This window comes from Geotrypetes seraphini, chromosome 6 (genome assembly GCF_902459505.1).
Source record: "Geotrypetes seraphini chromosome 6, aGeoSer1.1, whole genome shotgun sequence".
Taxonomy (NCBI): Eukaryota; Metazoa; Chordata; class Amphibia; order Gymnophiona; family Dermophiidae; genus Geotrypetes; species Geotrypetes seraphini.
In genome coordinates this window covers 256,584,747-256,611,883 of record NC_047089.1, presented here as the reverse complement: position 1 = coordinate 256,611,883, position 27,137 = coordinate 256,584,747, and the positions used below count along the sequence as shown (strand labels likewise).

General features: G+C 44.2%; 1 protein-coding gene across 4 annotated transcripts in view; it reads right to left on the bottom strand.

The window, feature by feature from the left end:
* Positions 1–27,137, bottom strand: part of POLA1 (DNA polymerase alpha 1, catalytic subunit) — an 874,681-nt gene that overhangs the window by 410,539 nt on the left and 437,005 nt on the right. For all 4 annotated transcript variants that reach the window (XM_033948024.1, XM_033948022.1, XM_033948023.1 and 1 more), the window contains exon 29: positions 15,217–15,422. In XM_033948024.1, coding sequence (XP_033803915.1) covers positions 15,217–15,422 — 206 coding nt within the window. The remainder of the gene's footprint in view (positions 1–15,216; positions 15,423–27,137) is intronic.

The following is a 27,137-nucleotide window of genomic DNA, read 5'->3' as shown; positions in this document are numbered from 1 at the left end:
AATAGGAGGGGGGCACTGATCCCCATCCCCAATCACTGAAATTGGCTAAGTCATCATGGCCAGTTCATCATACTGAAACGGCTACACTGAACCGACCCTCCAGACATACATTTGGCTTTCTGTAACTAGACAAAGCAATTTCATGGACTGGTCACAATATTCCCTATAAAGATTTTACACCAAAAACATGTTCAGCAAAATTGCAATATAATTTTGGAGGCATTCAGAATAGAATTCTCAAGCAAAATGTTGGCAGTTTTTAGATGGTAACACTGAAGACAAAAAAAAATAATAATAATCATCTTATTGCAGCTTGAAATCACATTAAAATTTAAAAAAACACAAAATTTTTACATCCTTAATAACAATTTATTTTGGTTATAAATAAAAGGGTTAACAGAAAAATAGACTGCCATAAATTTTCAAGACAACCTGTTCTACACTAAGCATACAATTATAGATTTTACAACACAAATCTTTTTCTGCAAGTAATTTTAAGCAATTAACACAAGGATAAAAATATTACCCATCTGTAGGTTATCAAAGAATGAAATGCAATAGGAAAGCAAAATTATACATGCGCACATGCTCCCAACGGCATCAGACTGTTCCTGGAAAAGTATCATTCTCCAAGAACAGCATGTGTGATAACAAGAGCTTTCCTCTGGCTCAGGAACCAAGCAATTTGTAATTAAAGCTTTGCAAATTTTTCCATCTCTTATTTTCATTGATGGCAAATGAAATAAAAGGCAAAACTGCGCCTGCTGGTAGATCTTCCGGAGTACGTTTTCCCAGAAGTAGAATGGCCGTGATAGCTTTGCCTTCTTTTCCTGCTGCAGAAAGAGACGAAATCGAGAACACTAGGGAAAGGCGGGGGTGAGGAGAGGGGGGGCAAAAGCAAGAGACGGAAAAAAATCTTCTCTTTAACAGTAATTATAAATTTGTAAAACTTAACAACAATACAAAATAATTATGTAAAATGCAGCTGATCAGCAGTTGTAACTGCTCATTTTCAGTAAAACAGCTGCTGTATACAGAACTCCTGTAATCAGCGTGGATTTTGCAATGAAAATGATCCGCCCTTTAGAATAAAATAAAAGCACATAAAATTGACGATTTTTTCCAGCTCTCTCTCTTTCCACCAGATAACCAACTTTACAAGAATGGTCACCTTAAAGTGATTTGCTGCTGTTCTGTAAGAGTCTCGCAATCTGTCAGAGAAAAGGATCAAGGTACAATGTACTATATACAAGCTGCTTGAAACAATCCAGCACTAATCAGGAGCCTTCTCTTATTCAACCCTGAAAAATGCTTGATCTTAAGACACTGGATAATCTGTTATAGCCTCTGTTTTCAATGCACTGCCATTAGTTTGGTTGAAATTACTTTGCATATTCTATAACTTTAGTAGTCACTGGTATCACCTACTAATATTTATCATAGATCTTCTTTGGAATCTACTGGATCCTTGGGACCCAGATTGGCCATGACTATTTTATAGTTCTAATCAGACTTATTTCTTTCCATTCACAACCACTATTTTAACTCAGAACCTCTTTAGAAATACCGAAACATAATAACATAAGAACATAAGAAATGCCTCTGCTGGGTCAGACCCTAGGTCCATTGTGCCCAGCAGTCCGCTCACGCGGTGGCCCAGCAGGTCCAGGACCTGTGCAGTAATCTATCTATACCCCTCTATCCTCTTTTCCAGTAGGAATTTGTCTAATCCTTTCTTGAACCCCAGTACCGTACTCTGCTCAATCACGTCCTCTGGAAGCGCATTCCAGGTGTCCACCACACGTTGGGTAAAAAAGAACTTCCTAGTATTTGTTTTGAATATGTCTCCTATCAACTTTTCCGAGTGCCCTCTTGTTCTTTTATTATTTGAAAGTTTGAAGAATCTGTCCCTCTCTACTCTCTCTATGCCCTTCATGATCTTATAAGTCTCTATCATATCCCCTCTAAGTCTCCTCTTCTCCAGGGAAAAGAGACCCAGCTTCTCCAATCTCTCAGCATATGACAGGTTTTCCATCTCTTTTATCAGACGCGTCGCTCTCCTCTGAACCCTCTTGACTAACGCCATATCCTTCTTAAGGTACGGCGACCAATATTGGACGCAGTACTCCAAATGCGGGCGCACCATTGCCCGATACAATGGCAGGATAACCTCTTTCATTCTGGCTGTAATACCCTTTTTGATTATACCAAGCATTCTATTCGCTCTCTTAGTGGCCACTGCACACTGTGCCGTCGGCTTCATTGTCATGTCCACCAATACCCCCAAGTCCCTTTCCTGGGTACTCTTATTCAATAATATCCCTCCCATTGTATAGTTGTACCTCGAGTTTCTGCTCCCCACATGTAATACCTTACATTTCTCAACGTTGAACTTCATCTGCCATCTCGTCGCCCAATCTTCTAGTTTGTTCAAGTCCCTTTGCAATTCTTCACATTCCTCTGTAGTCCGAGCTCCATTAAATAGTTTAGTGTCGTCCGCAAATTTTATTATCTCGCACTTCGTCCCTGTTTCTAGAACATTTATGAAGATATTAAATAGTAGCGGCCCGAGCACCGAGCCCTGTGGGACACCACTCGTGACCCTCCTCCAGTCGGAGTAGTGGCCCTTCACTCCTACCCTTTGTTTTCTACCCTCCAACCAGTTTCTGATCCATCTATGTACGTCTCCTTCCACCCCATGGTTCTTTAGTTTCCGGAGTAGGCGTTCATAGGGCACCTTGTCAAAGGCTTTTTGGAAATCTAGATATATGATGTCAATGGGGTCTCCTTTGTCCATCTGTTTGTTAATCCCTTCAAAGAAGTGCAATAATTTGTTTGGCACGATCGTCCCTTGCAGAAACCATGCTGGCTGGCTATCAGAAGTTCGTGCTTTTCAAAATGTTGATCAATGCTTTCTTTTATCAGTGCTTCTGCCATTTTCCCAGGAACTGAAGTCAGGTTCACTGGCCTGTAGTTTCCCGGATCACCTCTTGATCCCTTTTTAAAGATGGGCGTAACGTTGGCTATCTTCCAATCCTCCGGGATCTCGCCTGTTTTCAGGGATAAGTTGCAAATTTGCTGCAGTAGTTCCGCTATCTCCTCCTTTAATTCCTTCAGAACCCTTGGATGTATGCCATCCGGACCCGGGGATTTGTCAGTTTTTAGTTTTTCTATCTGCCTGCGAACGTCCTCAATGCTCACTTCTATGAATGTTAATTTTTCTGCTTGACTTCCGTTGAAGAATTGCTCAGGTTCCGGCATGTTGGACGTGTTTTCGTTAGTAAATACAGACGAGAAGAACATGTTAAGCCTTTCTGCCACTACCTTCTCCTCCTTCACCACTCCCTTCCTGTCTCTGTCGTCTAGCGGTCCCACTTCCTCTCTAGCTGGCTGCTTCCCTTTAACATATCTGAAGAACGGTTTGAAATTTTTTGCTTCCCTGGCTAACCTTTCTTCATACTCTCTTTTAGCTTTCCGAACCTCACGGTGACATTCTTTTTGATACTTCTTGTGCTCTTTCCAGTTCCCCTCAGATTTGTCCTTTTTCCATTTCTTGAATGAATTTTTCTTATTGCCTATCGCTTCCTTCACTGTTTTGGTTATCCACGCCGGGTCTTTTGTTCGATTCTTTTTGCACCCCTTCTTGAATCTGGGGATATACAGATTTTGCACCTCGTTCACCATGTCCCTGAAGAAGGACCAGGCATGATTTACCGTTAGCCATGTTTTGGAAGTGTTCCTAAGTTTCTTCCTTACCAATTCCCTCATTGCTTCGTAGTTTCCTTTCTTGAAGTTAAAGGTTGTCGTTATGGATCTCTTGTGTTTTGATACTCCTACCTCAACCTTGAACTTGATCATATTATGATCGCTGTTTCCCAACGTCCCCACTACTTCAACGTCCTTTGCAGGTCCTCTTAACCCATTTAGGATTAGATCCAGAGTGGCATTTCCTCTCGTCGGTTCTCTAACAAGCTGCTCCATGAAGCAATCTTGTGTGGCTTCCAGGAATTTTGTCTCCCTAGCGCATTTCGAGCTTCCAAGCCTCCAGTCTATCCCGGGGTAGTTGAAGTCTCCCATAATAACCGTGTTGCCACTTTTGCATTCTCGCTTCATCTCGGCTTCCATTTCCTCATCGATATCTCCGGTTTGCCCGGGTGGGCGATAATATAGGCCCATCTTTATTTCAGGCCCTTTCCTTCCCGGTATTTTAACCCATAGAGATTCCAGCTTGTTGGTCGTCTCTGCTGTGTCCATTCTTGTGGATTGTATGCTTTCTTTTATGCACAGGGCTATTCCACCTCCTTTTTGTCCTGCCCTGTTCTGGCGATAGAGCTTGTATCCCGGCAGTGCTGTATCCCATTTGCTTTCCTCATTCCACCATGTTTCAGAGATTCCAATGATGTCGATGTCTTTTGCATCGACCACGGCTTCTAGTTCCCCCATTTTGTTTCTTAGGCTCCTTGCATTAGCATATATGCAATTTAGATCTTGATATTTTGTTGTCCTCCTTTCCTTTCTCTGTGCTTCGGTCCTTAATTTCTTTTCTTTTGCTGTAAACATTGTAACCTCTTCTGGGTTAGTCGATTCCTGCAATTTATCCATTGTTTCTTCCCAGCCATTTTTCCCCTCAGTATCTTCACAGGATACCGTCTTCCGAATCGTCGACCCTAGGTCAACTGTCGGCTTTCCCCTTCTTCTTAGTTTAAAGCCAGGTCTATTCCTCTCTTGACGTTGTTTGCTAGGAGTTTAGTTCCCGCTGCGCTCAGGTGGAGTCCATCTTTCCTGTAGAGCTTGCTCTTGCCCCAAAACGCCGTCCAGTTCCTCACGAAGTGGAATCCTTCTTCCTCGCACCATCTTCTCATCCACGCATTTATTGATTGTAGTTCCTCCTGCCTTTTCACATCTGCCCTCAGTACTGGTAGGATCTCTGAGAACATTATCTTCTGGGCCCTCATCCTCAGCTTCCTTCCCAGAATCTTGAACTGTTATAGTAGCGTGCTTCTTTTGTAGTCTCTCCTGCTGACATCATTCGTCCCGATGTGGATCACTACAGCGGTCTCTTCTGTCTCCGCCCCTTCCAGTATCATTTCAATTTTGTCCGCGATGTCCTTGGTTCTTGCTCCTGGAAGGCAGGTCACCAGTCGGTCCTCTCTCCCTCCTGCTATGTGGCTGTCCACATGCCTAAGGATTGAGTCTCCCACTAGGATCGCTGACTTTCCCTTCTTCAGGTTTCGCTTCGGTCTCAGGTCAATGTCCTCAATGTGCTTCACTCTTTCCACTTCTGGGCCTCGACTAGCCAAAATCTCCCCCTCTTGCAGTAGTCCTCTGTGGGTGTCATCTTTGAGGTAATCTTCTTCTTGCTCTCCCTTGCATGTTGGTATCCGTGTAGCTTCTTCTTTCATCTGAAGTTCGTTCTCTTCCACCTTCGTCCTGTATGCCTCTTCAATGAATCTCTCGAGTTCCCTGACTTCCTCCTCAATGTGTCTCTCTGTGATGTGAAAACCTTCTAGCTCCTGTATCCTGTCCTCTAGTCGCTTGACCTCCTTCTTCAAGCTTTTCAGCTCCTGACACCGACTGCATACATATGACTGTCTCCCCGAGGGGAGATAGTCATACATATGACAGTCTGTGCAGAACACTGGAAAACTCATCTTCTGGCTTCTCTCTGCTTCCATTGTTGTTCCTAATTTAAGATACCAGTTGAGATTACTTGTGACTTGTTTCTGCCCTGTGTCCTTTCTCTCTCCCTATCTGCTGCTGGTGTCTTCCCTGACTCTCTCTCTGTGCTGGTGTCCTCTCTCTCTGTGTTGGTGTTCTGTGCTGGTATCTCTCTTTACCTGCTGCTGGTGTCCTCTCGTTCTCTACCAGCCGCTGGTGTCCTCTCTCCCTCTGCCTGCTTGCTGCCTCCTTGGTATACTTGTGTGAATGGCTTGGCCCTTTGTGTCTGTCTCTTTCTTACCTTCTGTGCTTTCCTTTTGTGCTTGTCGCTTCTTTACCCCTCTGACTTACTCAGTTTGTTCTTGATAGTAGTGCCTTGTCTCTCTGCAAATGCTCTTCGCAAAGGCGCTCTCGCTAAGGCGAGCGCCTTTGCCGTTCGCCTTCGCCGCGCGCCGAACGGCTGCGTGCTGTTGGCTCCGCCCCCTTTTCAAGGGGGAGTCTGACGCTGCCTCTGACGTGGTGGGGATGGGCGGAGCTTACTCTCGCCGCTTCCCCGAGCCCTGTGCTTCTTCCTGCCTTCTTCTCCTGCTTCAAACTCTGTCTCTCAGGTTCTCCCCTGCTCGATCTGGCTACCAAGCACTGCTGCCTCCTTCTCCTGCACGCGGCACCCGATGCAGAGTTCGCCGTGTTGGCTCCGCCCCCTTTTCAAGATGAAACCCCCGAAACATGATGGCAACAAGATGAAACCCCCGAAACATGATGGCAGATAAAGGCTAAACAACCCATCCACAAAATCCACTACCTCTTCCACCCCCTAAGACAGGGGTGTCAAAGTCCCTCCTCGAGGGCCGCAATCCAGTCGGGTTTTCAGGATTTCCCCAATGAATATGTATGAGATCTATTAGCATACAATGAAAGCAGTGCATGCAAATAGATCTCATGCATATTCATTGGGGAAATGCTGAAAACCCGGCTGGTTTGCGGCCCTCGAGGAGGGACTTTGACACCCCTGCCCTAAGAGATCCCACGTTGCCTGTCCCACAAAGTCTTGAATTCAGACACAGTCTTTTGTTTCCACCACCTCAACCAGGAGGCTATTTCATGCATCTACCATCCTTTCTGTAAAAAATTATTTCCTTAAGATTACTCTCTAACCCCTCTCCGTTGTTAACAGTCCCTAGTGAACTGTCTTACACGAAGCTCTCAATATAACCAAATACCAATTCACTCCCAAGAGAATTATCAGATGCAAATCACCAATCATCAATCTTATTATGAACCGCAATGAATCCTAGCACAGAATTGCGGGATATAAGAGTCGTATGATATGATTAACTTTTGAATTTATTTGACATTTCAATCTCAAGGCTTTTATACTAGATTGATGGCCACTTTGGACGTTTCATCCCTCTAAAGCAGTGTCCCGCAAACTTTCGATCCACAGCACACTAACGGTAGTGGCCGTGGCTCGAGGCACCTGGAAGTGCGTGACTATCACCGTGATGACATCACATGCATGCGTGACATCATCATGCTGATGTCCGCATGTGTGTGAAAGTCCTCCAGGTGGGCTCTGAGACGCCAGTGGAGGGCGCCAGAAGAGAAGAGGGCCAGAGAGGATAGGTGCTGGCGCTCACTGATTGCCTACAGGACGTGCTTCTTGTCAGCTGGCGGCACACCTGAAATCTCAGGAGGCACACAGTTTGAGATACACTGCTCTAAAGGATGCAAGTCTAAATAATTTTATCACTGTTTGCTCACCTAGCAAGTGGCTCTCTGGGACAGGGAATTAAAACCTCTTTGTTCTGAGTCTTACTATGATTTTAGAAAGTAATTGAAAATTTTTCTGATTCTGATCCTTTTATATGCTATTTGAAATTTATGTAAACTGCATTGAACTTCTTGGTTATGTGGTATAGAAATGAATTATTAGATTAGATTACACTTGTATTCCCCAACATGATGCTTTTACTGTAGTGAGAGAAATGTTAGAGATCTGAGAAAGACAATACCTTGTAACTTCAGAATTTTTGTTAGAACTCACAACTCTGGCACTGAAGAATTGTTTTAATTTTGATTAAAAAACAAATTTCAACAGGTTTTTGGAATAGCTATGGGGGCATCTTTAGTGCCCTCTGTTGCAAATCAGAGGGGAAGACTCACCGGATCATAGGCAAGACAGAAATCCTGACGGATCGAAAGGGACACAAGAGGGAAGGAAATGCAAGAAAGTAACAGGCCGCAAACTGAAGTATATGTACACGAACGCAAGGAGACTAAGGAATAAGATGGGTGAACTAGAGGCTATGTCACCAAAAGATAACCTTAACATCATCGGCATCACAGAAACACGGTGGAATGAGGAAAACATCTGGGACACTGTGCTGCCAGGATACAAGCTATACCGTAGAGACAGAGTGGATCAAAAAGGTGAGGGCATTGCCCTATATGTCAAAGAGGGAATAGAGTCTACTGGAGAGAACACACCGGAAACAAAGAATAAATTAAAGTCTCTATGGGTAAAAATTCCGGGAACAAATGGAATGTAAACAAAGATCGGCATCTACTACTGACCCCCAGGGCAGTCCGAAGAAATTGATGGAGAGATGATGGACGAGATTAAATGCAACTGCAAGGGAGGCAACGCAGTTATCATAGGTGACTTCAATTATTCAGGCATAGAATGGAACCTAGGCACCTCCGGCTGCGGTAGGGAAACCAGGTTCCTGGATGCTGTGAACGATTGCTTCCTGGAACAGCCTGTCAAGGAAAATACGAGAGGAAATGCAATTCTGGACTTAATTCTAAATGGACTATGAGGACCAGCGCAAGAACTAAACTAAACTAAATCTTAGGTTTGTATACCGCATCATCTCCACATTCATAGAACTCGGCACGGTTTACAAGAGATGGGATAGAAAGGAACTACAATGAAAGGTAGAGGTTTATAGGAGATGGGATAGAAAGGAACTACAATGAAGGGTTAGAGGTCCAAGTATGAAGAGTTTTTAGAGGGCTTAGAATGCCAGAGATGGAATAAGTATCAGATTTTTGAGAATAGCCAGGTCTTCAGATGTTTGCGGAAAAGTTGGAGAGAGCTCAGGTTCCGAAGAGGGGAGGGGACGCTGGACCTGGACACAGGGGCGAAACATCGATCCAGAATGAGGCCATGGCACTGAACTTCCGAAAAGGGGATTACGAAGGGATGAGACTCATGGTGGGGAAGAAGATTAAGAAGAGGATAAGTACTGTAAAAACACTAGAGCAAGCATGATCCCTTTTTAAGGACACAGTCACCGAGGCACAAAATCTACATATACCACATATCACCAAGGGATCCAAGGGGAAAAAGAACAAGAAACCGGCGTGACTCATTGTAGCGGTGAAGAAAGCGATCAGAGACAAGAAGACTTTGTTTAAAGAATGGAAAAGGTCAAAAACGGATGAAAACTGGAGAAAGCATAAACAGCATGAAAGAAGGTGCCATAAGGCGGTAAGAGGGGTCAAAAAAGATTATGAGCAAAAAATAGCCAAAGAGGCAAAAAACTTCAAACTGTTCTTTCGATATATTAAGGGGAAACGACCCGCAAAGGAAACAGTGGGGCCGCTGGATGACCATGAATAAAGGGAGTGCTAAAAGAGGACAAAGCCATCGCCAACAAACTGAACACATTTTTTGCGTCTGTATTTACCGAAGAGGATATACACAACATACTGGAAGCTGACAGGCTATACGCGAGGAAACCAAGGTGGGAAACTGACAGGGTTGACGGTCAGTCTAGAAGAGGTAAACAGGCAGATTGATAGGCTTATAAATGATAAATCCCCGAGACCAGATGACATCCATCCAAGGGTAATCAAGGATCTGAAAGGGACTGTAGCTGAACTGCTTCAACTGATAGCTAATCTGTCAATCAAATCAGGAAGGATTCCAGAAGACTGGAAAGTGGTGAATGTTACACCCATCTTCAAGAAAGGTTTGAGAGGAGATCCGGGAAATTACAGACCGGTGAGTCTGACCTTGGTACCGGGAAAGATGATAGAAGCATTGTTAAAGGACCGCATCATTGATCACCTTGACGGACACAATCTGATGAGGACCAGCCAGCATGGCTTTAGCAAGGGGAGATCTTGCTTGACAAACTTGTTGCACTTCTTCAAGGGAGTAAACAGGCAGATAGACATGGGCGAGCCGGTCGACACTGTATATCTGGATTTTTAGAAGGCATTTGACAAGATCCCGCATGAACAACTACTACAAAAAATTGCAAACCATGGAATCAAGGGTGACATACTCCTGTGGATAAAAAACTGGTTGGCAGATAGGAAACAGAGAGTGGGGGTAAATGGACAACTCAGACTGGAAAAGCGTCACAAGCGGAGTGCCACAGGGCTCGGTGCTCGGACCCGTGCTCTTCAACATATTTATAAATGACCTGGAAATTGGGACGATGAGCAAGGTGATTAAATTTGCAGACGATACAAAGCTATTCAGAGTAGTGAAGACGCAAAAGGATTGCAAAGACCTGCAACGAGACATAAACATGCTTGAGAAATGGGCCGCAACATGGCAAATGAGGTTTAACATGAATAAGTGTAAGGTGATGCATGTTAGCAACAAAAATCTTATACACAAATACAAGATGTCCAGGGGGTACTTGGAGAGACCCCCCAGGAAAGAGACTTGGGCGCAATGATCGACAAGTTGATGAAGCCATCTACGCAATACGTGGTGGCGGCGAAGAGGGTGAACAGAATGCTAGGAATAATTAAGAAGGTGATCACAAACAGATCGAAGAAGGTTATCATGCCTCTGTACTGGGCCATGGTACACCCTCACCTGGAATACTGCGTCCAGCACTGGTTGCCGTACATGAAGAAGGACACGGTACTACTCGAAAGGGTCCAGAGAAGATCAACTAAAATGGTTAAGGGGCTGGAGGAGTTGCCATACAGCAAGAGATTAGAGAAACTGGGCCTCTTCTCCCTCGAAAAGAGGAGACTGAGAAGGGACATGATAGAAACATTCAAGATAATGAAGGGAATAGACAGTAGATAAAGACAGGTTGTTCACCCTCTCCAAGTTAGAAAGAACGAGAGGGCACTCTAAAGTTAAAAGGGGATATATTCCATACAAACGTAAGGAAGTTCTTCTTTACCCAGAGAGTAGTGGAAAACTGGAACGCTCTTCCTGAGGTTGTTATAGGGGAAAACACCCTCCAGGGATTCAAGACAAGGTTGAACAAGTTCCTGTTAAACCAGTAGGGCTCTGGTCTTTGACCTGGGGGCCGCCGCGGGAGCGGCTGCTGGGCATGATGTTCCACTGGTCTGACCCAGCAGTGGCAATTCTTAAATGCTATTCTTAAATTGTCGCACACATGTGCACATCACCATCGCACCAACATCTGCGTATGCTCGGAGGTTCTCCAGACACAGTCCCAAGCTCAGGGAAAATTGGGGGAAGAGGTGCTGACACCAGAAGTGACACTCAGTTCTGGTGGCACACTCAGAATTTCACTGTGGCACACTACTCACCTATTCCATGGACAAGACACCTAACACCCCTCTCCAATGAACAACAATCTCCTCCTGCCCCCTTCCACCTCTCTTTTCCCAACCTACCCACCCCCTCCCCCCCTAACCTACCCCCCCTCTCTCTCCTAACTTCATTCTACCTCCTTGCTCTTAATATTGTTCAATTGTTTTCGAACCACTTGTTATTTATTGCTTGCTTCTAATAGTGTTCAATTGTTTTTAAACCACTTGTAATTTTTTGTTAATCTAATGTAAACCGCCTAGAACTCCTTGGGTATGGCGGTATACAAAAATAAAGTTGTTATTATTATTATTATTATGATTCACTGATTTAATGGCTGGAGTGATGTTGAAGCCCCACATGTTTCAGCTGACGGAAGCTTTCTGCATGACTCCATCATCACTGGTAAAATGAAAAAGTGGGGTGGGTGGGGGGAGAGAAATCTGAATTACCATTTAAAAAGAAACACATGAGGGCTTTAAAAAAACAAGTTCTCAAATACATCATAAGCAAGAACCTGTTTGTGTCCTGCTCGGAGTTAGTCTAGACAAAGATTTAACCTTTCATGACCAAATAAGCTCTGTTGTAAAAGCTTGTTTCCACAAACTTCATTTGTTCCTTAACCTTCTTGAAACTGATGCAATTACAACCCTCGTTCACTCACTGGTCATTTCTCATTTAGATTACTGTAACTCTATATAACGGAAATACTCAAAAAGAATTATGTTGTCTGCAGCTCATTCAAAACACGGCAATTAAACTTATCTATGAAGTTGGGAAATATGATCATGTCACTCCTCTTCTACAAGAAGCTCACTGGCTACCCATTACCCACCGTATCACCTTTAAAACTTTAATGCTGGTCTACAAAAATCAAACTTTCGTGTCTCCCATCTCTTCTCGATAAACTCATCATCCCTTTTTGCCCTTCCCGGACTCTTAGATCGGCTGATCAGAATCTGCTGACCATACTTTCCATCAAAGAATTCTATTACACTAGAAAAACTAATTTCTCCATTGTAGCTCCTACTTTATGGAACGCCATGCCACTTCGACTGCACCTTGAAAATTCATTCGACAAATTCAAGATTAAACTAAAAACTTTTTTATTCAAAGACGCATACCATAGCATTTAAATATTTCTTCTCCAATAGCTAGCAAACTAAATAAGAACCACTTTTAAGAAGCGATCCCCTTTTCTGATGTTATATCCTCCCCCTCTCTTCATCTCCTTTTAATTAGTTTTTTTAATGATGTAATTATTAACTTTCCCTTCCCCCTTCACCCTCAAGCTCATGTTCGTACTTGTAATTTGTCCATTTAATGTTCACACTTCCCCTCCCCTTATAATAATTTATTTTTAACCTTTCATTTTAACATTGTAAACCAGCCAGGTGTCCGTCGATGGTTAGTATATTAAAATTAATAAACTTAAACTTCAGTAGTCACAGTTGTTAATTTCCTTGTGGGGAGAGGGCTTATAAAGGATGAGGAGGGGAGAGGGAGATGGGGCATGTTTATCTACTACTACCGTGTTTCCCCGTAAATAAGACCTACCCTGAAAATAAGCCTAGCATGATTTTCAGAGTAGGTCTTAATATAAGCCCTATCCCCAAAAATAAACCCTAGTCGTAGGCAGCCACACTTCCCCCTGCCCCGTCATTAGTAATGTTGCACACAGAAGGCCCCAGCGAGAAGGCCACAAAGAAGTCTGTGAGTGCTGCTGGCCCAATGCTCCTCTGCCAGATGGTATTTATGGTCGCGGCTGGCAGGGATTAGTTGGTAGGGAAGGATGGAGGGTCAGTGGGGGTTCGGCGGTTTGGCTGGTGGCAGGTGCAGTGGCGGGTGCTCAAGGGTTCTGCTGCACAAGGGATGGGAGGGATAAAAAGATGCTGCAGAGCAGTGATTCCCAACCCTGTCCTGGAGGAACACCAGGCCAATCGGGTTTTCAGGCTAGCCCTAATGAATATGCATGAGAGAGATTTGCATATGATGGAAGTGATAGGCATGCAAATTTGCTTCATGCATATTCATTAGGGCTAGCCTGAAAACCCAATTGGCCTGGTGTTCCTCCAGGACAGGGTTGGGAACCACTGCTGCAGAGAGTAGGCACAAGGGGATGGGTGAGAGGGGAGGAAAGATGCTGCACATGTGGGGGAAAGCAAAGAGGAAGAATTGGGGTGAAGGAGAGGAAGGGAGAGATGATCATGTACATGAAAAAATAAGCCCTATCCGAAAATAAGACCAGTGCCTTTTTTGGGCCCCAAATAAATATAAGACACTGTCTTATTTTCGGGGAAACACTGTAATAATAATCATTTCCATAGTACTGCTACCAGCGCTGTATACATTTTATGCAGGTACTTTCTCTGTCTGAAGTGGGCTTACAATCTGTTTTTGTACCTGGGACAATGGACTGTTAAGTGCTTTGGCCAGGGTCACAACGACCTGCAGTGGGCATTGAACCCAGTTCCCTAGGATCAAAGTCCCTACCCTAACCATTAGGATACTCCTCCACTCTGCATCATTTGCTTGATCGTCTTCACACAAATCAAGGCAATTTACAATAAATAGGTAAAGATATAAAAGAACAGAAAAAGCATATACAAGAGCATTACAGATATAAGCTTTGTGTGTAAGAATCTGTACTTTATTAGGGAGAGTTCTGAAATGCAGGATGGAGGTGGAGAAAACAGAGGGATGGGAGAGATAGAAAACAGAAAAGGGCAGATGCTGGATGCAAGGGAGGAAAATAAAAGAAGGAGGGGCAGATACTGGATCTGAATGAGAGGAGGAGGAATAAAGACTACAGATGCAAGGGAGGAAAGGGAAGGAAAGAGAGGACTGCAGAAATGACGGGAGGGGTGCTATTTATGGGAATGGATAAGCATGAATGGAAATTAAGAGAATTGAAATGGACGATAAACTGAAAACAGGTTGTGATGGGGAAAGCAGGAACTTCATCACTAGGTGCAAGGGGAGGGGATGCGGAAACTCTGCAACTGTTGGTTGAGGGAATTGAGCAGTGGAAGATGGGCTGAGAAATGTAATACTAGAAGATGGAAATCCAGTAGGTAGACGAGGGGTTAAAAAAAAAATTAAATTAAATTAAGAAGGGATAGACAGGGGTAAGATATGAAGAGGTAGGATGGGGAAATGGAAAGATCGGAACGGATGAAGGAGAGCTGGAAAGGGGAGATAAATAAATGGTGACTAGGAATCAGAAGAGATGATTGGAAGGGGAAAGGAGATTATTGGGAAAGTGGGAATAAATGTGGGGATGATTGGGTCTATAAGCTGATAAAGAGATAGCAAAATGATTTAAAGAGTGAAACTCGATGAAGAATGTAGGAGGTAGGAGAAAGAAAAAGTGGAAATTGATTTCCTAGAAAAGGCGTTTGAAAAGCCAAAGTTATTTGAAAAATGACAGAGATGACGAAGGGAGAAAATGTTTTCTCCCTTCGTTGTTTGGAATGTGTCAGCTTCAGCAACGTGCGCCTCTTAACCTTTGTGTTCTGCCCTGCGCAAGAGAAAATGCAATGACGTTTCTCCAGCTTTGTCCTGCATGTAGAATCTGGTGTCTATGTACTGCATATGTGTAAGTGAGATGAAGGATTCTGCTGATGCACAGTTTCTGTGTAGGGATTGGCAGCAATCTGGCTTGTTCTGTTTTTCCATTAGGAGGAGTACTGGTAATCCTAGGCCTTGATGTATAATTTGCAGTTCTTCCTTTTCTTATGAGTGGTTGGAGGGCTGTTTGCTATTTCAGTTCTTGCTCTTAGTCATGCATAAATAGGGCAGCTGTCTACAGATGTGTAGGATTTAATTTTTGTTTTTTTTTCAACAAGAGGAAAAAGTTCAATATACATTGAGGGGTTGGAGGATGTCAAAGTCATTTGATACCCCTTTGTCTTCTTTGAAACAAAAATTCCCCTGGCTGACATTTTCTTGCAATCTACCCATGGCCCTATTACTTGACTCATTTATCATTCAAGAGAAAGGTAAGCTGAAGAAAAACTCACTTCCCGGTGTCCTTGGAAAGGTCACACCAATCTCTTCTGACTATGTCCAATCCTTTCAGCTCTTGCTTGGTGACAAATTGTCCATCCCCTGTTGGCTCCACTAACAGTGCAGCATATTTCTTCTTCTTTAGCAGCAGAAGGGACTTAAAAACTCCATCAATATCAATTTCTAGTAGTTTATATAGCTTGTTTACCTCATTTTTAACCTGCAAAAAGTATTCACCAAATGCATCACTTAGCCATGGATAAATAATGCTTAAAGACAAATTAGTCTGTGGCAACCAGCTACTGAACATGAAAAGGGACATATGAACTTCATCTATGCCACTGATATTTTATAGAAAATGGAAAACAAAGATACTTGCCTATAGCAGGTGTTCTCCGAGGTCAAAAGGCAAATATTCTCACATGTGGGTGATGCCATCCACTGAACCTGGTACGGACACTGCCAAGTAAACTGTCACTTTAAATCTTTAAGCAGTGTCCATACCACGTGCTTGCCAGTGCCTTCCCACCAGACATTGTCTCGCGGGACCATCAATTCAGTAAGAAAGTTAAGAAGCCAAATAAGGGAGATGGGCAGGTTGTGAGGATATATGCCTGCCATCCTCGGATAACACCTACTCCGAGGATAAGCAGGCAAAATCTCACAAGCTGGTCTTCCAAGTTGCCAGGATCATGTCTGGATGAGGTGAAATATTGAACATGTGAAATTCAACTGGGTTGGACAGAAATTTGGCTTTGAGTAGTGAATAGTTTCTGCAGAACTGTCTCTTCTGGAGTTAGTAGTAAACGGTAAACATATGGATTGAGGACCAAGTAGTTGCTTTGCAGAGGTCTTCAATAGATGCAGAGTGGAAATGAGCTACAGAGGCAGCTATAGCTCACGCATTGTGGGTTGTTACACAGTCTTGCTGCGTCAACCCAGCCGGAGTCTGTCAAAGGGGAAAACACCCTCCAGGGATTCAAGACAAAGTTAGACAAGTTCCTGGAGAACAAGAGCGTACGCTGGGAGGGCTAGTCTCAGTTAAGGCGCTGGTCTTTGACCAGAGGGCCGCCGCGTGAGCATGACTAGCTTTATAGCCCGTTACATTAACGGGTGCTAGAATATTTGCGTGTGTCTGTCTTTATTTCTTTCTCTCTCTGTCTCCTTAGCCGCTTTTTCCTGTCCATTCTCCCTTCTTTTTACCTCCCCTGTGTCCACCACCACCCCTTCACTGCTCCCCTTATCCAGCAGGAGCCCTTCTCCCTTTGTTTTACCTCCCCCCTGTCCATCAGCACCTCTTCCTGCTCCCCCTGTCGAGCAGTAGGCCTCCCTTCATTTCCCCCCCCTCCCCCGTGTCCATCAGCACCTCTTCCTGCTCCCCCTGTCCAACAATAGGCCTCCCTTCCTTTTTCCCCCCTGTCCATCATCACCTCTTCCTGCTCCCTCTGTCCAGCAGTAGGCCTCCCTTCATTTCCCCCCCCTGTCCATCAGCACCTCTTCCTGCTCCCCCTGTCCAGCAGTAGGCCTCCCTTCATTTCCTCCCCCTTTCCATCAGCACCTCTTCCTGCTCCCCCTGTCCAGCAGTAGGCCTCCCTTCATTTCCCCCCCCCCGTCCATCAGCACCTCTTCCTGTTTACCCTGTCCAGCAATAAGCCTCCCTTCCTTTTTTTACCTCCTGTCCATCATCACCTCTTCCTGCTCCCTCTGTCCAGCAATAGGCCTCCCTTCATTTCCACCCCCCCCTGTCCATCAGCACCTGTTCCTGCTCCCCCTGTCCACGGGAGTTAGTACAGGGCCGGTGTCTGACGTTCTCCCCAGAGTCCTTTCCACCCCCCTTCCCTTCCCGCAGAGCCGACCACCTACCCGGCGATTCAAGCAGCGTGTGCAGCAGTCTTCACACACTGCTTCGGGTCGTTAGATAGATTGTGAGCCCACCGGGACAGATAGGGAAAATGCTTGAGTACCTGATTGTAAAACCGCTTAGAAAACTTTGATAGGCGGTATATAAAATCCTAATAAACTTAAACTTAATAAACTTCTACTGCCCTGATTTACTCTGGCACGTCCCTGATGACATAATCAGAGACACGGCAGAGCAAATCAGGGCAGTAGAAGGGCCCGAAGCAGCGTGTGAAGACTGCTGCACACGCTGCTTGAATCGCCAAGGTAGTCGGGTTCGCGGGAAGGAGGGTGAGTGGCAAAGGACTCGGACTCCTCTGGTCTGTCGCGGAGGGCGGCCCGGCTCCATTTCTCGACTCGTTCCGGAGAGGGGGGGGGGGCAGGAGGCGCTCTTTGTGGAAACAGCGCTCGACGTCCCGCTCCCTCCGCCGCAACTTCTTTCCATGTGCCGCATCCCGCCCTGCCGGAAACAGGAAGTTGTGGCAGAGGGAGCGAAACATAGCCCCTGGAAAGCTATTCGTCTCAGCGGACATCCACAGGGAAGGCTCACCGCCCCAGCTCCGTCCCCGTCCGCAGCCTGGGCCAGGCCTCCCGCGCTTTCTCAGCGGCCCGGCTCGCTCGGTTGGTTGTTTTTTTGTTTACCTGGCCGCTCCGCTTCCTGCATTGGGCTGCTCTCCACCAACAGCCGCCTGCCTCAAAGCCCTCCTCCCTACCCCTAGCATGGCCACTGCGCCTTGAGATTGCCCTGGTCTTGGGGCGGGCGAGGACGGCCCCTTGTCCAGCAGCGCTGCTTCTCTCCATCCCCACCAGTTACGTACTAAGCTCGCATGCGCACTCGTGCCGCCACACCTTAACAGAAAAGGGATCAAGGAACACGCAGCGCGAGTGCGCATGCGCGGCTAGCATTTTATTATTTAAGATGTGAAGGAGAAACAGTCCACTAACCAAGTGGAGATGGTTCTCTTGGAAACAGCAACTCTAACCAAATTGGTTTTTAGACCAGAATTAAAGAGGACATGTGACAGGATCCAGAGAATGCAATGCACACCGGAAAGAAAATCTTGTCCACCTGAAGCAGTAACAGCACTGAGTGGAAGGTTCCTAGAGGCTTTTGTGATGGCATATACTGCAGGCAAAATGCTTTCTGCCTCTATTTGTTCAGTGAAAGAAACCATGCTGTTAGTGCTAATGAGTGGGGGTTGGGATGAAGGGACACTTCGTTTTGAGTTAATGTTGGAAACAGTTGCAATTTCCATGGTTTCCTGGCCCAAAGATCCAGGAAAAGTAGAAACCAAACTTGGTGTGGTCAAAAAGGTGATATGAAGATCATAGTGTTTCAATCAAGAGAAAGCTTAAGTAGAGTTTGCCCTATGAGAGAAATCGGTGGAAATGCAGAGAGGAACCTGTACTCCCAATGAAGCAGAAAAGTGTTTGATACAATGTGATTGGAGTAAAAGAGTCTGGAACAGAATTCTGGAAGTTGTTTGTTCTGAGGGGAAGAAAAAATTACATGCAAGACAATCGTGCTGAGAGACGAGACTTAGGTGTGATTATATGTGATGATCTTAAGGTGGCCAAACGGGTTGAAAAGGTGACGGCGAAAGCTAGAAGGATGCTAGGTTGCATAGGGAGAAGTATGGCTAGTAGGAAAAAGGAGGTATTGATGTCCCTGTATAAGACTTTATTGAGACCTCATTTAGAATATTGTGTACAATTCTGGAGGCAGCACCTTCAAAAAGATATAAAAAGGATGGAGTCGGACCAGAGGACAGCTACTAAAATGGTATGTGGTCTTCATCATAAGGCGTATGGGAACAGACTTAAAGATCTCAATCTGTATACTTTGGAGGAAAGGCGAGAGAAGGGAGATATGTAAATGTGTACAAGTCGAGTCTCTTTAATTTGATCACTGTACATGAAGAAGGACACAGTACTACAATTGACAGATACAATTGACCTCCCCTGATGCAGGAGAATATAAGCGAAACAAGGCCTGTCGGGAGTCTGAGAAATGTTTCCTCCCATGCTTTTGAAGTAATAACGGCGCTGGGAGAAGATTGGACTGTTTGGCTTCGGACCATGCCTGGAGGACAGTAGATTATTGAGATAAGTGTGGTTTTTCTCTTTGGACAATATATTATAAGAAATTTAAAGATTTTTGAAAATATAAAAACTCCATATTTTCAAAAATCTTTAAATTTCTTATAATATATTGTCCAAAGAGAAAAACCACACTTATCTCAATAATCTACTGTCCTCCAGGTATGGTCCGAAGCCAAACAGTCCAATCTTCTCCCAGCGCTGTTATTACTTCAAAAGCATGGGAGGAAACATTTCTCAGACTCCCGACAGGCCCTGTTTCGCTTATATTCTCCTGCATCAGGGGAGGTCAATTGTATCTTCGCGCTACCGCTTCACCGATTCTCTTATAAGAATTCGTGGAAAATCAGGGGCGAGAAACTGCACGGGGACACCAGGAAATTCTTTTTCACTGAAAGGGTGGTTGATCGCTGGAATAGTCTTCCACTTCAGGTTATTGAGGCCAGCAGCGTGCCTGATTTTAAGGCCAAATGGGATAGACACGTGGGATCTATTCACAGAGAAAGGTAGGGGAGGGTCATTGGGGTGGGCAGACTAGATGGGCCGTGGCCCTTATCTGCCGTCTATTTCTATGTTTTTTTGGGGTTTTTTTTCTATGTTTTTTACTACTTGAAAGGGTCCAGAGAAGAGTGACTAAAATGGTTAAGGGGCTGGAGGAGGTGCCATACAGCGAGAGATTAGAGAAACTGGGCCTCTTCTCCCTTGAAAAGAGGAGACTGAGAAGGGACATGATAGAAACATTCAAGATACTGAAGGGAATAGACTTAGTAGTTTTTATTTGCATTCTCATGTTCTTATTTGCGAAGATCTGCAACGTGACATAATCAAGCTCGAGAAATGGGCATCGACATGGCAAATGAGATTCAATGTGGATAAGTGTAAAGTGATGTACTGGTCTTTGACCTGGGGGCCGCCGTGTAAGCAGACTGCTGGGCAGGATGGACCACTGGTCTGACCCATCAACGGCAGTTCTTATGTTCTTAAGAGATCCTGTGCCCTTTATTTGTTCAGATAGAACATAACCACTTGGTTGTCCATACATACAAATACTACCTGATGTAGTAGATGGTCTTGAAATGTTGAGCATTCTTTATTGCTCGTAACTCCAGAACATTGATATGGAGGATCTGTTCTTGGTGAAACCAGACTCCTTAATTCTGAAGACCAGCTAAATAAGTCCCCATCATAGCATCAAAGTATCTGTGGTTAGAAGTTTTTGGTGGTGTGAAGGCTGAAAAGAGAGGACCCCGAGTAAGATTGTGTAGCACCATCCACTACTGGAGAGCGATAGAGATCCAAAGTTGACTTGGATGTGAGTAAACAGATGTCCAGTGGATTGAGACCATTCAGGGTCCACTATGGGATTGTGAAGTGAAGACGTGCAAAAGGAGTGATGTACACTGTTGATGCCATGTGGCTGAGAAGGCATAACATCTGGCATGTGGATGTGTGTTGCAGAGTAGAGACTGTTTGACACAGGTGAATGAGATTGTTGACTCTCTGCTTCAGTAGAAAAGCTTGATCCAGAGTAATGAGCAAGAGAGTTCCTATGAATTCTAGTGTCTGAGAGTGAAGTAGACATGACTTTTGGTAGTTTATGGCAAACATGAGCAGTTCTAGAAGATGAACTGTTGAGTTGATGGTATGCTGGGCTACTTGCGACGAAGCAACCTGTCTAAAGTAAGGAAATACATGAAATCCCCATGTTCTCTCTCTCTTTTCTCTGCTCAGATCTAACAAACCAGCAAAACCTGTCGATTCCTCCTCTATATTACCAAAATCCGACCTCTCCTCTCTGAACATACTACCATGCTCTCAACACCTCACTTAAGACTACTACAACATACTTCTCCCAGGGCTTCAACGCATCTGTCTCTCACCCCTTCAATCCATTTAAAAATGCTGCTGCATGACTCATATTCTGTAAGAGCCGCTATTCTCACATTACCCCTCTCCTCAGTTCACTTCATTGGCTCCCCATCCCTTTCCAAATATGGTTCAAACTCCTCTTACTGACATAAATTGCAGGGAAATACTTTTAAAACCAATAGGAGGAAATATTTTTTCACTCAGAGAATAGTTAAGCTCTGGAACACGTTGCCAGAAGCTGTGGTAAAATCGGATAGCGAAGCTGGTTTTAAGAAAGGTTTGGACAAAGTCCTGGAGGAAAAGCCCATAGTCTGTTATTAAGACATAGGAGAAGCTTCTTTCTTGCCCTGGATCGGTAGCATGGAATGTTGCTACTCTTTGGATTTTGGCCAGGTATTAGTGAGAACTCTGTAGCCCCCCAATATCTCTCTTCACTTATCTCCCCCCGATGAACACTGTTCATCGGGTAAGTCCCTCTTATCTGTACCCTCCTCCTCCACTGCCAACTCTAGACTCCGTCCCTTCTTTCTTGCCACGCCTTATGCCTGGAGCAGGCTGCCTGAATCAATACGTCATGCTTCATCTTTAGCAGTATTCAAATCAAAGCTAAAAGCCTACTTTTTGAAACTGCTTTCAACTCTTAACTCCCACTAACTGCTGTCAGTTACCTATAACCATTGTATCATTCCTCCTACCAGAATCTCCCCAACCCTGAGATGCCCTGTCTGTCCAAATTAGATTGTAAGCTCTTCTGAGCAGGGACCGTCTAGAAACATAGAATATGACGGCAGAAAAGGGCTATAGCCCATCAAGTCTGCCCACTCTAATGACCCACCCCCCTGACTTTACTCCCTTAGAGATCCCACATGAATGTCCCATTTTCTCTTAAAATCTGACACGCTGCTGGCCTTAATCACCTGTAGAGGTAGACTGTTCCAATGATCGACCACCCTTTCTGTGAAGAAGTATTTCCTGGAATCACCTCGAAATTTCCCTCCCCTGATTTTCAGCGGATGCCCTCTGGTGGTTGAATGACCTATAGGACAGAAAATATCATCTTCCATCTCGATAAGGCCCGTGACATATTTAAACGTCTCAATCATATCACCCCTCTTTCTTCGTTCCTCTAGTGAGTACAGCTGCAATTTATTTAGCCTTTCTTCATACGTGAGATCCCTGAGCCCCGAGACCATCCTGGTGGCCATTCGCTGAACCGACTCAATTCACCGCACATCTTTCCGGTAGTGTGGCCTCCAGAATTGAACACAATACTCCAAATGAGGTCTCACCATGGATCTGTACAGTGGCATTATCACTTCAGGTCTCCTGCTGACAAAACCCCTACGGATACAACCCATCATTTGCCTTGCCTTGGAGGAAGCCTTTTCCACTTGATTGGCAGCCTTCATGTCATCACTAATGATCACCCCTAAATCACGTTCTGCCGTGGTCCTAGCCAAGGTCTCACCATTTAGAGTGTAAGTTCTGCATGGATTTCCCTTACCCAGGTGCATTACTTTACACTTTTTAGCATTAAAGCATAGCTGCCAAGTCGATGACCACTGTTCCAGTAGTAGTAGGTCCTGCATCATACTGTCAGGCAAAATGCTTTTGCCTACTATGTTGCACAGTTTGGCGTCGTCGGCAAACAAAGATACTTTTCCTCTAAGCCCTTGGGTCATATCACCTATGAATAAGTTGAATAGAATCGGGCCCAAGACCGAGCCCTGTGGTACTCCACTGGTCACGTCTGAAGTTTTGGAGGGGATACCATTAACCACTACCTTTTGAAGTCTACCGTGTAGCCAGTCCCTAACCCATGTAGTTAGTGTGTCCCCTAATCCTAGCGATTTCAGCTATTGTATGTTAGCGCTGCATACGCCTTTCAGCGCTATAGAAATTATAATAGTAGTAGTATGTGCAAAGGGCCTGCCACCGCTAACAATAGGCATATTTTGCCTCAGTGAACTAGAAATCTGGATTTCAAGTTTTCTGACTGCCCCATCGGCCGGACCCCTCCATTACCCTCAGCCACGCTGCGCAGACGCCTGGTGGAGGAATGCTGTCTGGCTCCAATCCCGATCACCACTCCACGGAACAACTCAGCCTGCGCTCTACTCACTAGCGGATGAACCTGGGGTGAGCAAGCTCCCAAGGGAACGGTCCCTGAGCCCTGGTCTGATGTGCAGGCTGTTAGGGGGCTTATTAACAAGCAGGGAACCCCTTAGAAGCAGACTTTTCTCAAAGGTCTGCAGTCAAGGATGTCCCCGCTGGGAACCTCCACTGCACGAGCATGAAACCGAGAACGCAAAATACTGAAGCTACGTGAAAGAAAACACAAACAGTTCCGTTCCTTCCCTAACCATGTAAACCGTGTCGAGCTCCATCTGCGGAGATGATGCGGTATATAAACCCAAGATTTAGATTAGATTAGATTAGATAGACTCTTACAGCCTAGTTTGTAGGAAGGAAGACTGGCGAGTTGGGATACTAGCATAGTGATGAGGTATGAGGGGGAGGGGTTTAAGTTTCAGAAATTCTGAAGCGTCCTACAAAGTCCTGGGGAGTAGAGGGAAATAACCCACTGGTCCAGGAATAAAATGGCATTGTACAATAATACTTCCTTGCAATGAACAAGTTCTTACATAATTGTTGAAACTACTTCAATTTCTCCAGAGGGAGGAATGTGTCAATCTCTGGAAGTTGTTTAAGCAAGGATTTCAAATAAATTGAAGAATAGAATTGGTAGTCCATAATTCTGTTGATGAGCACAGAGGACTGGAAAATGCATTTTCCAAAAGAGTCTAATATTCTTACTTCTCTTCCTAGAGTTAAAGAATGATGTTGCAGTTGCGTTTTCTCAAAACCTGGACACATTTGAATTCTATAATTATGTCAATTATTTTTAGGAGCTATCTGAACTGACTTCTACTTCTTAAATAGCGTATCTTCCATGACCCTTTGTTAAAGGCACTTTTAATTCATTGGATTGGTGGTGCTTCATAGTCAAGAAAATCAAAAAGCTCAAAGCAAGGTTCATCCTCTGTTTCCATTTTAATGGGAAACAAAGAACTGATGGTCCCACAGTGAAGTTGGGTGGAAAAGCACTGGCATGGGAACTGCCTAAAGATTTCAAGCGATAGTGCACTTGGCAGTGTCTGTACTTGGTTCTGAAGATGACAGCACATAAATGCGAGACTATTATGCCTGCTTGTCCATGGAGAATCTTATTTACAGAATATTTTAGCTTTTTTGTGTCAAAATTTGTGGTGGGCTCGTCTAGAACTAAACCCAGTTTCAGGAGTTGTTACCAAACAATAATTATTTTGTACAGTACAATACAGGTCAAAGATACAATTATTCTTACCTGCTGATTTTCCTACACCATTCAACACCAGGAGGCTGTAGCTTTCTAATGATGGAGACAGATACATTTTAATATTCCAGTGACATCACTGTCACAAAGAGGGGTGCTAACTGGAAAATTCAGTATGCCCATGCTAAAACAAAACTCTTTATGATAAAATCCTAAACAATTAATGAAGGAAAACACTGCCAGAAATGGGAACCAGGAACCCATGAATTGGATCTCTGCAAAATATGTTGTTTCTTGTACATACACGGCGCTGACTGAGCGATTAATCAATTCCCAATTGGAGTGGTAGATCAAGTAATAAAACACCTGGATTGGTTCCAACTTAAAGTACTTTTTCCATCTGGAACTTCAATTTTCAAAAAAAACACCAAATAACATTCATGGTTCAAAGAAAGTTTGGCTTTCAAAAATATAGTCTATTCAAACTTCTGCTTACAACTCCAGTACTATATTCAACTGGTTCAAAAATGCTTTCATACAGTTTCTTATTCAAAATTACTACTGGCAGTGTCAGACAGGATCTTGCCTCTGAGCTCTTCTGACTGCAGAGCTCAGGGCAGAAGGGACCTCCACCCACAGTGACCGTTGGTTGTGGTCCCTCCCCACAGGACCCACAATCCAGTCTAAAAGAAAACCAAAAAGGAAAAAAAATCCCAAAAAGACTACTGCCAGGGCTACGAAAAACAAAGCTTGCAAGAACCTTCACAAGGCTTTAAGCAAACAGTAACACAACCAATCTCTACCTACCACACCCACTACCCCTTTCAAATCTAAAATGTTTCTAATTTACCCAACATGTATTACCTCACGTTCCTGACAATTCTTATATAACTCCTATGTAATTCATATGACAATTCTTATATAAAGTTACAATTCTTGTAACTCCTGATAAATCTTATGTAATCTGCCTTGAACCGCAAGGTATTGGCGGAATAGAAATCACTAATGTAATGTAAACTTTCACCAAACTTGAGTTTACTGGGGCAGCCAGGCCCTTTACTTCCCCAACAAATTAGCAAACCATTTTAACTTCTAAGTTTGCTATTTGGCAAAGTCCCAGCATGACCTCAATTTAAACACAATCAGTTTCCATGGTTCTACAGGTCAGTTTCAGCATTTCCCTCATTAAAGTCCATGACTTCTTCAGGGTCTAAATACTCTTCATTGTCAGAAGCGTCACTTCCAAAATCTTCTAACATTTCAGAATCAATATGGTTAGATCTGACCTGTGTATTCTGTTGAGGTATGCTGCTTCGGGTCCTAGGAACTGGTCTTCCTTCTCTACCATGTTTCCTCTCCAGTGTGGGTTGGTTCAGTGGCTGCTTCTTTTCTGAGCACTGCTACTGGCCCTTATAAGCTGCAGCATAATGAACTACAGATGTTGCTTGTTCCTGGCTAAAGTGGAGACTAGAATGTTCTTGGTGTCACCTTGAATTGGGTCCCCCATGAACGTTATGAGTTGCCTTGTAAACATTCCCCCTAGGAACACTATTCTCAGCACTATTAGTTCCACCTGCATATTGTTCCCCCCCGTTTCTTTAATTCAGGTGAAAACAAATAGATATTTTCTTGCTCATGACTAAACCTTCCCTGACTGGTTCACTTTGGGACAATACTTTCCTTTGCCTAGCTCTAGGCATAGGCGTCTTCTTACCACCGTTCTCAGTCCTAGGGTCTACCCTGTGACTGTCCAAAACCCCCAAAAGTAACAACATTCCATGCTACCGATCCAGGGCACGCAGTGGTTTCCCCCGTGTCTTTCTCAATAATAGACTATGGACTTTTCCTCCAGGAAATTGTCCAAACCTTTCTTAAAACCAGCTACGCTATCCACTCTTACCACAACCTCTGGCAATGCGTTCCAGAGATTAACTATACTCTAAGTGAAAAAATATTTCCTTCTATTGGTTTTAAAAGTATTTCCCTATAACTTCATCGAGTGTCCCCTGGTCTTTGTAACTTTTCATGGAGTGAAAAATCGATCCACTTGTGCCTGTTCTATTCCACTCCGGATTTTGTAGTCTTCAATCCTATCTCCCCTCAGCCATCTCTTTTCCAAGCTGAAGAGCCCTAACCTTTTTAGTCTTTCCTCATACGAGAGGAGTTCGATCCTCTTTATCATCTTGGTCGTTCTTCTTTGAACCTTTTCTAGTGCCGTTATATCTTTCCTGAGATAAGGAGACCAGAATTGAACGCAATACTCCAGGTGAGATCACACCATGGAGCAATACAGAGGCATTATAACATTCTTAGTCTTGTTAACCATTCCTTTTTTAATAATTCCTAGCATCTTGTTTCCTTTTTTGGCTGCCGCCACATATTGGGCAGAAGGTTTCATTGTATTGTCTACAATAACACCCAGATCCTTTTCTTGGGCACTAACCCCCAAGCATAGCATCCTGTAACTGTGATTGAGGTTATTCTTCCCAATGTGCATCACTATGCATTTGTCCACATTAAATTTCATCTGCCACTTAGATGCCCAGTCTTCCAATTTTCACAGTCTGCTTGTGTTTTAACAACTTTGAACAGTTTAGTGTCATTTGCAAATTTAATCACCTCACTCATCGTTCCAATTTCCAGATCATTTAAAAATAAGTTAAATAGCACCAGTCCCAGTACAGACTTTTGTGGCAGTCCATGGTTTACTATCCTCCATTGAGAAAAATGACCATTTAACCCTACCCTCTA